Source organism: Daldinia decipiens (assembly GCF_022478715.1).
Source record: "Daldinia decipiens strain CBS 113046 unplaced genomic scaffold F4813scaffold_18, whole genome shotgun sequence".
In the NCBI taxonomy this organism is placed as follows: domain Eukaryota; kingdom Fungi; phylum Ascomycota; class Sordariomycetes; order Xylariales; family Hypoxylaceae; genus Daldinia; species Daldinia decipiens.
This window is the reverse complement of record NW_026054561.1, coordinates 22,518-34,912: the sequence shown is the minus strand read 5'-3', so window position 1 is coordinate 34,912 and position 12,395 is coordinate 22,518. Positions and strand designations below refer to the sequence as shown.

The 12,395-nt window shown below is 46.9% G+C and overlaps 5 protein-coding genes across 5 annotated transcripts in view; 2 read left to right on the top strand and 3 right to left on the bottom strand.

The window, feature by feature from the left end:
- Positions 1-60: 60 nt before the first annotated feature.
- F4813DRAFT_389767 (NAD(P)-binding protein) lies at positions 61-1,275 on the bottom strand (the record flags this gene model as incomplete). The annotated part of the gene is made up of 2 exons (XM_049246898.1): positions 61-1,068; positions 1,216-1,275. 2 exons carry the CDS (start codon positions 1,273-1,275, stop codon positions 61-63), a joined length of 1,068 nt encoding a protein of 355 aa, XP_049099149.1.
- Positions 1,276-5,719: 4,444 nt separating this feature from the next.
- F4813DRAFT_360582 (uncharacterized protein) lies at positions 5,720-6,851 on the top strand. The gene has a single exon (XM_049243426.1). The coding sequence runs from the start codon at positions 5,984-5,986 to the stop codon at positions 6,749-6,751; it is 768 nt and encodes a 255-aa protein (XP_049099148.1). The 5' UTR covers positions 5,720-5,983; the 3' UTR covers positions 6,752-6,851.
- Positions 6,852-7,643: 792 nt separating this feature from the next.
- F4813DRAFT_389765 (DUF636 domain protein) lies at positions 7,644-8,318 on the bottom strand (the record flags this gene model as incomplete). Its single annotated transcript, XM_049246897.1, has 3 exons — positions 7,644-7,724; positions 7,835-8,043; positions 8,201-8,318. 3 exons carry the CDS (start codon positions 8,316-8,318, stop codon positions 7,644-7,646), a joined length of 408 nt encoding a protein of 135 aa, XP_049099147.1.
- A 1,152-nt stretch (positions 8,319-9,470) lies between these two features.
- F4813DRAFT_380981 (uncharacterized protein) lies at positions 9,471-11,315 on the bottom strand (the record flags this gene model as incomplete). The annotated part of the gene is made up of 3 exons (XM_049245626.1): positions 9,471-10,757; positions 10,809-11,092; positions 11,162-11,315. 3 exons carry the CDS (start codon positions 11,313-11,315, stop codon positions 9,471-9,473), a joined length of 1,725 nt encoding a protein of 574 aa, XP_049099146.1.
- A 735-nt stretch (positions 11,316-12,050) lies between these two features.
- F4813DRAFT_81978 (multi protein-bridging factor 1) overlaps positions 12,051-12,395 on the top strand; it is a 1,273-nt gene continuing 928 nt past the window's right edge. Inside the window, exon 1 of the mRNA XM_049248931.1 lies at positions 12,051-12,320. Coding sequence (XP_049099145.1) covers positions 12,162-12,320 — 159 coding nt within the window. The 5' untranslated portion in view covers positions 12,051-12,161. The remainder of the gene's footprint in view (positions 12,321-12,395) is intronic.

Sequence of the window (12,395 nt, the reverse complement as noted above, 5' to 3'; positions counted from 1 at the left end):
CGGCAGGGACTCGAGAAGTTACATGTAGGACCTAATTTCAGCAAGTTGTGAAAATTCCTCCTATACGAAACCTTGGTACTCCAGCTTCAGACGCGCCCCATCCTGCTCGCCGCTTGACAACATCTTCTCAATTAGTTCTAGATCTGCGAGTGCCTGTTCAGGAGTCTGGTTGGGATTTGGTACTCCCGACACAATAGACTCAGCCCAGGCATGAACCTCCTCCTTGACCCCACTGGTCTTCTCGAACACCTTTTCCTCTGCCACGGCATTTTTCCCAACTCCTCGGAGTGTAACTACCTTAGCTCCCTCAGCCTTAACAACACCTTGCTCGCAGGCGATGTGGTATTCGAATGCATCCATAGTTGTTCCCACCGATGTAATATACGAACCCACTACACCAGACTTCGTTTTCAAGACCGCATTGATGGAATCTACCGGAGGCAGATGGCTTGAAACCAGAGCGGTTTGAGCCACTAAGGTGTCGATGGCATTTTCTGCGCCTAGGAGTCTCCTAATGCCAGCTGTGAAGTGTACACCTCCATCCAAAAGGAACCCGCCCTGGTACTGCGGTGTTGTCCGCCACGGTGTGAGGTAGTACTTGTTGGTTGCCTCCATCATAGAGTGCAGCCTCACCACAAACCCCGTAACCTTGCCGAGCTTCTTGACCTCCTCGGCACCATAGGCCCAGCCTGGTTGGAATCGGAAGTTTTCTGCTATAGCTAAGGACGCCTTAGTCCTGGCCGAAATTGCTTTCGAGTACGCGATCAGCTTATTAGCAGTCTCAAGGTCCTTAGCTATCGGTTTCTCTGCTAGGACATGCTTTCCGGCCGCCAGAGCCTTTTCAATATATGCAGGCTGATCTAGGATTGGAAGAGCAATTATAACTCCGGTTATGTCGTCGCGCTTAAGGAGATCTTCATAAGAGTTGCCATCTCCAGAATCCGAAGAGTACAGATCCACCGAGGGAATAGCATCTCCAGAGACAAGCCATGAGGTTTCTTCTGCGCTCTTACGAGACCGGGACCAGATAGCCTTAATCGAAAGCAGGGGGGAGGCAAGAGCAGCGGGCTGGTAGTATGTTAGCTAATGTCACCGGAGGAGGTTTAGGATGTGTCTGTCCGGGGGCCTAGCCCTCTTGGGTGGAATTTTGCATAATGCCAGTCCCGTGGCGTTTGACGGGCAGGGATAAACTACGAACGTCTCCAAAATACTCACTATATGCTGCTCTTTGACGAAGATACCTCCACCGATAATCGCTATTCCTAGAGGTGCCATTATTTAATCAGTTAGATACGAATTAGGCTTTACAGCTTTTTCAACCAGAATTCAAATAAGATGGAAAACTTCAATTTATAACTTTATTAGCATGAGCTTGATTCGAAATGTAAACTTAGCTGATTCTCCGCTCTCCGGTCGGAATCACCATATTTGGCAAGTCTAGCAGCTCTGCCCCTCTCTGCCCGGAATAGAATCTCATTGGTCCATCTCTTGAGCCTTGTACGTTATAGTACAACATCAACCATAGCTCATAACCTAATAACCCCCGGGTTGATCTATCACAATGTAACCCTTCACATATTAATGCCTAAAAGAGAATGCCTCGGTCGAAGATTTATACATGTATACCAAAAGCCTTACATGCGTGCTGTCGGTGTTTCCAAAAACAAATGAACAAACGAGGGAACTTTGATATACAAATCAACTTCAGCCATCCTACGTACCAGAGCAGTCAGTCGTAACTGGAAGAATATACCGTATACAACCTTGGTATTCTAAGCCGTCTGATGCGTTAGTATATACTTCCACATGCTCTAAATCAGCTACATCCTAACATCATGGACAATGATATCCCCACAGGGACTATCTTACAAGATAACGAATAATATCGATACACAAATAATAATAATAATAATAAAACTTCAGCTTCTTCTTCACACTTCCAATAGATTGGAGAGAGCAATGAAAAAGGGGGTGCACGTGTTTGGTCAGAGACACTGGCCACATGCAGCCATTGATACAAAAAATTATAGAATGCATTAGAGCATTCCGCTCACCAACTGAGCCCAGTTGCATGCGTTCATTTCTGGAGGTAGTGTAATACCAGAAACAGGCCGCACACAAGCCTTTAAAAAGGTTCCAAAAATTCATTTTTCCAACTGAGCCAAAGCACACCTAGGACAGCCAAAGCAGTGAAAGACCCCGGCGTCACATACCCTCTGCCGCGTTCACCCCACCTCCGTTACCGCAGGGTCAGTTCCAACTATGGCCGAGAGTGCAATGCGTGTAAGAGAGAAAATAGTCCAGAGTGCGCTCCTCTCCAGGCTTACAATATCTCGCTCCCACCGCGTGCCGGACTCGAACCGATCACCGGAATTTCTTCTCTCATAGATAAAGGTAAGAGAATACGGGAGCAAGTCGAGGGACCCGGGCCGTGCGAGAGCCGGTTTAACCGCGCAATGCCGATTCCCTGCAAAGGGTTTCATTCAGCCTTCGGAGGTGTGTCTTTGACTGTTGGGGTCGGGCATATTCCTCTAGTGCAAGTTCGTACCCAGGACCAAGCACCACATCCCTGTCCAGTATATATATAAGTGTAGAGTGTTGGTCGGTTTGTCGGTTTATCGAGGAGGAGCGTCGGGCGGAAAGGATTGTTGGTCGGTCGAGGGAAGGGCGAGAAGGTAGGAAGTCGGTCGTAAGTAAAAGGAGCGTCGGTTAGGGTAGGAGGAGGTTAGTCGGTGGGTGGCAAAGGAGAGGATTGTTGGTCGAGAAACTAGGGCTAGTCAGTGAGGTGGGTAAGGGGGGCCGAGATGTAAACAATCAAGAACAAAGTCTTGAGGGCCTGTAATAAATGTGAGCATTTAAATCTAGAAGTTGTGCGGAGTTGATTAGGTTGGGGACAAGGTAGAAGAAGGGTTGAGAAGACAAATATAATAAAGGGTGGTAGTGTTCAGTGTAAGGTCTGGGTTTAGGCAACAAGTTAGGGTAAGGGTAGATAGATTCATGAGTTCAGTAAGAACTTTGAAGGTCATCAACATGTTGAGTCGTTTGAAATTTGTGAAGTAGAAGAGAATTGGTAGTAGTAGTGGGGGTGGTGGTCATGGTAACGAGAAGGAGGAGGGGGGAGATGATGGAAAGTGAAAAGTGGAAAGTGAAGTTGAGCAAGAAATGGGAAAACAGCAGCCTGCCACCCTTTCTCGACAAGAAATGTGTAAAGTGATAAGGTTGGAAGAGATGCGTTGTCGGAGACGATTCGCATCATAGTGGAAGAAGTATGACTTGTGTTGTCATGTAGGCTTTGTTGCCATAGTATAACAGACGCGTTAGGATAATAAATAAAAATCCAATACGTACCTCAACTCAGAGAATCCTTTTCAAGAAAATAAGAACAAAACAATAGCCATACCGTTGAGTGAGGTTGGTCAATAGGTATGGTGCAATAAGGTAATGATTAAGAGACAAGTTCGATATGTTAAAAGGGTATTGAGAATATTGTTGATGAGGTAAGGTAGTAGAAATAGGAAAGGAGAGGTTGTGTTGGGAAATGTGTTGAAGGTGGATGAAGTTGGAAATAATTTTTGGGTTGCGGGTGGGCTTCTTTAAATAGAAAAATTTCGGAAGAGTGATTAGGAATAATGGGAATGTAATCAGTTACTAGAAGGTCAAAAATATTTAAAATTCAAGAAGGGGATTAAATCAGAAGTACCTAAGTAAATCAAATCAGTAGCATCGTCAGTACAACAGGTGGCCATCACCTAGGACACGCATAGATTGTCAACTGAAAATCAAAATCAAATCAAAATACGCAGTGCCAAGGTACGTACCTATCAATAATATTTAGAATCAACTTTAGAATCAGCTTTGCAACTGATTCTACTAGCTTAATACGCATAGTTGTTTGATTTCCCTACGTACAAATAATTTATTTCCATAACCAAGCAGGTACCACACTTAAATCATCTCGCACCTCCCTACAAATACAGCTGCTCCTATTTACATTGATCCAAGATAGGTCCCTTACGAAGCAACTGTACACCTTAGTAAAGTTTGTAATGTTAACTATAGATCGATTTTATTTTAATTAAAGTACATTGAGGACGTCGTAATTTTAAGAAACAAAGTCACCTAAACACTTATAACTAATAGTTTTTAAAATCAGCCTAACTACTAGTAAGGTTGGTTACACTGGCCTTGTTGATTTCTGATATATATCACTCTGTCACTAAGTCTTAACTACCGCAAATCACGCCTGTAGCGCAAATTTATTTTCGATTTTCATAATCAGTTTGATAAGTGAGGTTAATCAAGCTGTCACTTTGAAAATACATAGGTACCTACCTATCGCAAGAAGTACGTACCTCAAGTACTTAATTAAATGTAAGAGTTCTTGTCTTCATCTCGATAGATTGGGTCGACATTAGAACTCGAAATACATAGCGTAATGATATGTCTAATATTATTGAAATTGAAATTGAAATTTTGCGTTCTAGCATTAAGCAGAAGATATTTTAGGTCTCACGAAGGGGAATAATTTGTCTAAAAGACTAAGCTTATTCCCTACTCGGAATATTTGGCATCACTATGCCTCTCCTATACAGCCAAAGGAGACAATAACTTTTGCGTCTAAAGGAGAAGATTATTAAAAGATCCAACGACCAATCCAGATGACCTGGACGGTAGTCTATTAGCCTTGTTCGTAATTTAATTCATTAACTCAGAGCGCGTTTTAAGATGTAAAAACAGTTAAGATAGGTTGTCATACACTATTTCTAATAGGGGCATCTACATCTCTCTACAAATACTACTAAAGGGCCAAGGAGGTCAATATAACCCGCTTTTTCGTTGTGATAGACGCTGGGCAGACCAACCCCCCGGTCCTATTGATGGATAATTCACCAGCAGAGACATTGTTGCCGTCCTGGGTTGTCATTGTCTGGACAACAACGATGATATAATCATAGTCTTCATCAGGAAATTAGAAGATGATCTATTGTTAAACTTGCCTCGAAGACCCTGAGTGGGATAAAAGATAGAATGGTGCTGACGGAACTTCTCATACAGACTCTCAGTATATCAAGAACTACTCTACTGTGACAGCGGGACAGTTACGAAGAAACCTTTAATTATTGAGTTTCGATAATTCAAGTTTTGGAGGACTGAGCCGATCATGCCGCAGCAACCTTATAGTACAAGTTCAACGCTTATACACACTTCCTCAGATGAACACACTGTGGAGCCCGGATATGTAGACTTCTTCGTGACTGTGGTTTACGAGGATAGGCACTGCATCACTCACTTTTCCCTCGATATAAGATACGGACACAGACCGTCTACGGAATAGGGGTACCCTTGGCACATCCAATTGCTATCAAAATCAGCCGATACACTCGTTCACATACGCCTGAGCTTGAGGGAAGCCACACAGGCACTTGTTTGAAAGATAGATGCACCCGCCGTCTCTCCCACCACCGAAAAAGGCATAAAGAAACACCGTGCTCCCATTGAAAAACATGAGTCGTAATGTAACGAGATCTAGGGAATATTCATCATTGCGTCCAAAGGGTAATGAAGGTATTGCGATTTCAAAGGGCTTGGAAATTCGGTTCTGCACACGGCATCGCGACATAAATGTGCAGCCGGATAGGCGGGTAATCCCGCCGTGTGCTGACGGAAATACATACCAAATCAGGACGCAGACAAGGGCCTCATCAAATCGCCAGGTCTAGACGCGAAGCTGTGCCGCCGGAGCTAGAAGTTCAAATCAGACGCTATACTGAAAGTTTTCAGGCAAGCGCCTATGCACAGAGTCCTACGATGCTGCGTCGCTTAAAATCTCGCAGCTTCGCGTTTGCGTGGGAGTCATTTACTCCCGTTCCCTCCCGTTCGGATGCGCATAGGTAGAGAAAAGAGACGAGCGGATATACGAGGCCATCGGTAAATAAGAGTAATAAGGAAACTTGCCAAAACAAACCAAGATACGGTAGCCAAGATGAAGTTCTCGGCACCAGTTGCTACCCAGTTATTCCTCCTCGGCGCGCAGCACGTCCTCGCGAACGCACCCGCTAACGTGCTTCAAGCCGCCAGCGATGACGATAACGACTACATCACGTCGATGTGCTCTCCCGCCACGGCTCCCGACCAGTCGGACCCGGTGCCGTGCGTCGCGATCCAGAACATCGAGACAGCATGTCTCCCTAACGGGACGTCTCCCCTCGCCCTCGAGGCGCACGCGCAGTGCCTCTGCGGCGGGAGCTACTTCGCCGAGTGGCTCGGCTGCCGCCGGTGCCTGCTAGAGCACGGCGCGCTATCGCAGCGCAACTTCAGCTACTTTTCCGAGGTGCTATCCAGCGCCAGCGAGAAGCTGTGCGAGGGCACGCCGACGGCGGCTTTCGCGACTCTGTTTACCGAGGCGCAGGCCGGCGTCCCGGAACCTACGACGGGAGGTACGGCGTTCAGCGACGTAAAGAGCGGCGATGCGGCTGTGAGCTTGTACTACACGGCGAGTGGTTTCCAAGGTCCGGGTCCTATTACGGGGAGCGCAACGGCGGCTACTGCAGAGGCTTCGAGTTCGAGTTCTTCGGGGGCGACGGCGACGGGTGGAGTTTCTCAGAACGGAGGGGCTGAGTCGACTACTAATGCACCATCGGCAACATCCTCAAGCTCCAGTAATATCGCGGTTCCTACGGGAGCGCCCGGGAGCGGAAAGGGAGCGATATTCGCGGCAGCGGTAGGTGGTGCGCTAGTGGCTGTCTTATAAGAGGGTTCACAATATACGCGCTGATGATATAATGTATAATAAATATATCGACGCAATATAATATAATATAATATCCATCCATCTATCTATCTACCTACTCATAAAAACCGAACATTGACCATAGGAGCAAAACACGTCTTACCTAAAAAACGTGCTCAAGGCAATATATCTAATCCCGGCCAAGCCCACCTTAGCCCAATGGCGCAATCTACGCGTATATTAGGCACTGCAACGATCGAAACCAGGCTTGTCTTCTTCCTACCTACCTATCTAACCCGCTTACACATAAATACATACATACATACATACTAGGCGGGACTTCACGCCTACTACCTCCCCCATCTACCTTGCTGGCCACCTTGCCAGCCAGCCTTTTCCCCTTTAGCCAATCACACCACCCGCCTATCCCTAGACACGCCTACCTAGGCCCAAACGAGTCGCGGGTCCGGCAAAGCGATTGTCGGATCTTGGTTCCCGTCAGGAGACGCAGATGTACCTGCGTTAGCCCAATCCGGAGACGGCCACGGCCACGTGCGGGCGCGCCTATTCCGACGTCAGTCCATCGTGTCGGATGTCGTGTACTTGACTGAATATCGGGGAGGTGGAATGGGACTTGGATGGTTGGTAATTTATTAAGTAGTATACCATCGCGGACCTTCTAGTAATGAGTTGCGGTAGGTAAACCTTCAAGTAGGGAAGTGCCTAAGTCGATATAGAAGCGAACATAATATTGCTATAATTGTGTTTCCAGTAGGTACAGGTATGGAATTTCAAAAGTTCATTTCGATCGATCGATCATATTATCATGTCTCTCTCATTGTCTATATCCACGACTACCTATATATTTTAATTCGTACTTCACGCAACAACCCATCGAAGCTTCGTCGATCCTTTACTGGGGCATGTGCTCGAACGGCTTAGCAAGGTGTTCCGCGCAGAAGGGCAGCTTGCCGACGGTCCAGATCTCGGTGTCCTAGTCGTTGAAACGCTTGGTCAGTCTTCCTTCCTTCTTTGGTCCATATACGAACAGGATATTGAAATACGTGGAGATGGGCGATTAGGCAGACAGGCGGGTGAGCTTACAGGTTTCAATGCCTTCTTATCCGCATCGCTAAGAGTGCCGCCCTTGAGAGCGATGATTGGGGGTGCCGCCTCCGGGTCGTGCGCGATAGGAGACCCGCACTCGGGGCAGAAGATACGGTGCACAGGCTTGCCAGACGAGCCCGCCTTTGCGTAGCTCTTGGTTGTGCCGTTAATGGTTAGCTTGTCCTTAGGGACAACTACCACGAGTGCTATTATTATACTAGATTAGCGGATCGGTTTTGGTGAATGTAATTGGAGGGGTCACGGCTAAGAAAGATCATGGGGGTTGGGGGGTGGAAGGCACTGTACGAAGTAGCATGATATGATATGGTATGGTATGGTATGGTATAGAGGGCCTTGACGTACAGTAGGTAGAGCCCGTCTGTCTTTGGCAGTCGTCGCAGTGGTCGTACCCGACGATGAGGGGATCCGCATCGACGGTGTACTTTACGGCGCCGCAGAGACAGTGACCCGAGAGACCCATTGTGGTTTAGAATGTTAATATATATTTGTATTGTATATATTGTTCAGTGGATTATAACTTATAACGGATAAACTTGTGTAAGCCTGCGGTATGTTGGAATATGATGGTATAATAGGACAGACTTAAAGCCAAATTAACAGTAGATGGGATACCTTTATATATGTGAAGACGGCTTTAATATTCGTGGAGAATCCCGTGGCACAAACAATGTTGATACTATGACATAGCTTGGCTGATTCAACTCGGGGCGGGAGCTCCCCTGGCTTCGGAGTAGACTGTCATTGTTATCGGATTGGCGGACTAGACTTGCAGCTTTTCCCCTTCTGTTGTCACTCTTACGTCTGAAAGATCCTTGTAGTCACTATTAAAAAATACCTACCTCGAGTACTCGTCTTCATCGAAGAGCTTTTCCTTCGCGGCGGGGTTGGTAGCTCCAAGGGATTATTGGTGGGGGTATGCGTCTTATTGCTGCTAGTCTACGTCAGGAACCCAGTTGACGTAGCACGGCAGCACGGAATCTGATTCCTTGCAGCCCTAACGGAGTTGGGGGTGGATCTCTCATCTAGCTGTAGAGAATAGATCGCGTAGAACGTACGAGTACATGGCGGTGACAACTTGAACTACATAGGACCTCAACGTAGACCGTGATATTCCCGGCAGTTTTACCGCATTGCGATTGGGCTTACTTCTCATGAAAAAGTAATAGTGACCAGAGCCGAATCAACCTAATTCGATGCTTGTCCAGATATCATGGCAATGGACCAACCTGCATTAACTAGACTAACATGAGACCTGGATCACATGAGACCTGGATCGGAATCATCGTTGCTGCATATCGAACTAACCAAGCAGTTAAGTATTTGTCAAACATCCCAGTCCGAGCTCCGCTGCTCGAAGCCATCAACTTTGATACAAAGTGTTTGATTAGCCCCCGAAGTGGATGTGCTGATGCTGACTGGCTCTTTTTATTTGGAATAACTTTGTGTCCCAATGATCGCTCTTCTACCGAGCGCCGCATTGAAGCTTGCAGGTTGTACAAGCCGAACGATATGTAACAGATCTGAAAATCCTCCGAGGATTCTCACTAGTCATCTCCGACACTGCGACTCTCTTCCAATGGAATTTGCCGGATGTCCTAATCCACAAAACCCATTAAGAAATTACAGTCCAAGCTAATACCAACCTAAGGACCCAATGTTCAAGCTGGAGAATGTCCACGCTACCCATAGCAATTCTATCAGCCATGAACAACGTCAATAGCGAGTTCCTGTAGACTCGTCGAGATTTGTCATCCTCATGGGCTAAAACATATCCATCCATGGACGAAAGCCGGAAACCTCTGATATCCTTTTGAGACTGGGTGGTTGAGCTGTTTTGACTCGATGTCAGTGGTCGTTCAATTCGCTCGGGTCTCTGCCGTAGCTTTTTGATAGCCGTAAAACAACCATAGTCCAAATAACTTGTTGTTTGAAGTAGAGACGGTGGTTGTTTCTTCACAAATAGCTTTGGCAACAGTTTAGGATTTGACACCCATATCGTATTACTCTCGTTCAGCTCACAAAATATAGCTTCGAAATCGTGAGCGTAGTATACGAACCTCGAATAAAATGCGGGCGTCAAGACTTTGAGTTCCACCTTCTCAGTACGGTTGGAGCTCTCCTTTGCCGTCGTTGATACCATCGTCTCAATAGGCGCGTCTGCAATACCGCATGGGATATATCGCACAACTAGTAGCTCGGATGACTGTTCGACTAGATGTCTCAAGTACCTCCTAAATAAAGGCTCAATTTGGGATTCTATCTTATCGGCATGTCGACCAATGTTTGTTTTGAGCGGCTCTGGTCGATACCATACATGGAGCTTCCTTTGAAAGAATAGGGCTGCAGCTTCTTTCACGATCCTAGGAAAAGTGACGAAGCCAACCCACCACCATGAAGCCAAGAATTTGAGTTTCTGAAGGGAGGTCATCCTAGTAGGATCGATGGCATCGCCTTCTGAGAAGATACGAGCAACCAGTTTCGCGTGGTTCTTTGAAGACATTAGATTTATCGTAGTATTAATCGGACCTTGCCCATCCATAATTGGGGACAGAGGGTCGTGCGCTACAAGCGAGTATGCGCCCTTTCTAGAGTTAAAGGGGGATACGTGGAAGTCTTTTGGCCAAGTTCGTTTCATGGGCCCCGAGCCATTGGATTTCCGGGTCGATGCGATTTCTTCTAGTGAATTGGCATCAAGTGGCTCTGTTGATTCCGTCGTGTTGTCTGCCGCTAGGAAGTACATCCGTTTCTCGTCGAACGTGTTATTCACTTCGAGGATTACTGCTGCTAGGTGCTTGTCGGCAGAATAAAGATACCAGAAGGAAACAGGGTTGAAATGATAACCCATGAATTTCGCTGCAGTTACTAAATATGCATATGGATATTTGGAAGCATCAATGTCCTATATCGAATTAGCTCTAGATTCTCCGCAGTAAACAAAGGGATGCCGCACTTGGGATTCGAGGTAGGCGTCCAGCTTGCCCCTTAACCCGAGATGTCCGTTTCCCCTATCGAGGTAATCCGAAGCATCAACCTTGTACCAACCCCCAACTCCCGTGCTATACTCGTCACTTGATATCATGCCGCCTGCGACACCTGTCCAACCGACGGGTATCCCAACAAGGAGATACGAATAAGAGAAGGTGTGCTTCTTAGGAAATAACCTGGTATGCGTAGTCTGACAAGGGAACAGCAAAGGCTGCCCTGGACCGTTCCATGGCACAGATAACCGTACATCTTGGCTACGACGTTGTACGTATATGAGATAAGTGAAAGCAATTGTAGCCACGGCTGTCGCCCCTAGACATACCAGGGCATAGTTAATGTTCAAGAAATCAGAGATCACGGAACCTCTGAACCAGAGGAATGAACAAGAAATGAGTATTACATCCCCAACGTGTCCGAAAAGAAGGTAATAAGATAACGCGACAATACGCAGAATAACGCCATATACGAGCATGTCGGGAGTGGTGTGGTGTTCACGGAACACCTTTAAAATGCCGATCTAAATAAAGCAATACGTCTGATACGAACTCCTGCTGTCACCCGAAATTACCAGATCATATGTACCTTTGAACGAATGAGATTACCAGGTTTATATTTTTGTGTAATGAAATGCTGGAAGACTCCATGATTGAGAAATGGGAGCATTCATGCATCGGTAAGGATATCAGGGACTTGAGACATGTACTATGTAATAGCCACAGTATTATCTTATCTCTTATCTTATCTTAGCTAACCGGTATGACTGTTTGCCGTTCGAGTTTACTTGGAGTGAATCCGTAAAACACTATAAACAGTTACATTATTTGACTTAAGATAGAAAAAGGATGTGAGTATGAATCGAGTTCGAACTGTTCTTTGGCAGTGTCAATTGAATTGTTCCATTTGATATTCACCCTTTAAGAAAATTCAGCCTCTTAGTGTGGCTTTGCAACATGGTCCTGTGTCGTAATAGACGTCGGTGTTAGAGGTGTTAAGCCGGCTAGGCCACAAAGGTTGCCTCCCCGCCAGAAAAAACAGCCCCGTTGAGTCAGCGGAGGCTCCGCTTTCAGCCCACTTCCACCATCATTCCTTCGCCTTCCACGGCTCTTAAAAAAGGACATCTATATTAACATTACATTCTAACCTTTTTCAACTCACACGTTCTCCATACAACAACCCGCGCAGCTATTTATAACAAATCAAATCCGTACCTCTTCGAGAAACTATTCCAATTGTCCATTTCGGCAACCCTAATTCTTAACTCTCACCCCTCCCCCCCCCCCCCCCCGCTAAACTAAATCAATCAATCCCCGTCTTCACGATGTCTGACGAGTGGGACTCGGTCACCAAGATCGGCAGCAAGGCTCGCGGAGGCGCATCGCAGCGGGAGACCGTCGTGCGAGGCAGCTCCGCGCTGAACGCCGCCAAGCGCGCCGGCGGTGCCATCGCGACCGAGAAGAAGTTCTCTACCGGCAATGCTGTAAGTTATTCTGCGGGGGGGGGGGGGGGGGGGGGGGGGGGGGGGGGGGGGGGGGGGGGGCGGGGGGGGGGCGGC

What these genes read in the sequence shown, in the direction of transcription:
- F4813DRAFT_360582 (XM_049243426.1), top strand. Translation starts at nt 5,984, where the DNA reads ATGAAGTTCTCGGCACCAGTTGCTACCCAGTTATTCCTCCTCGGCGCG.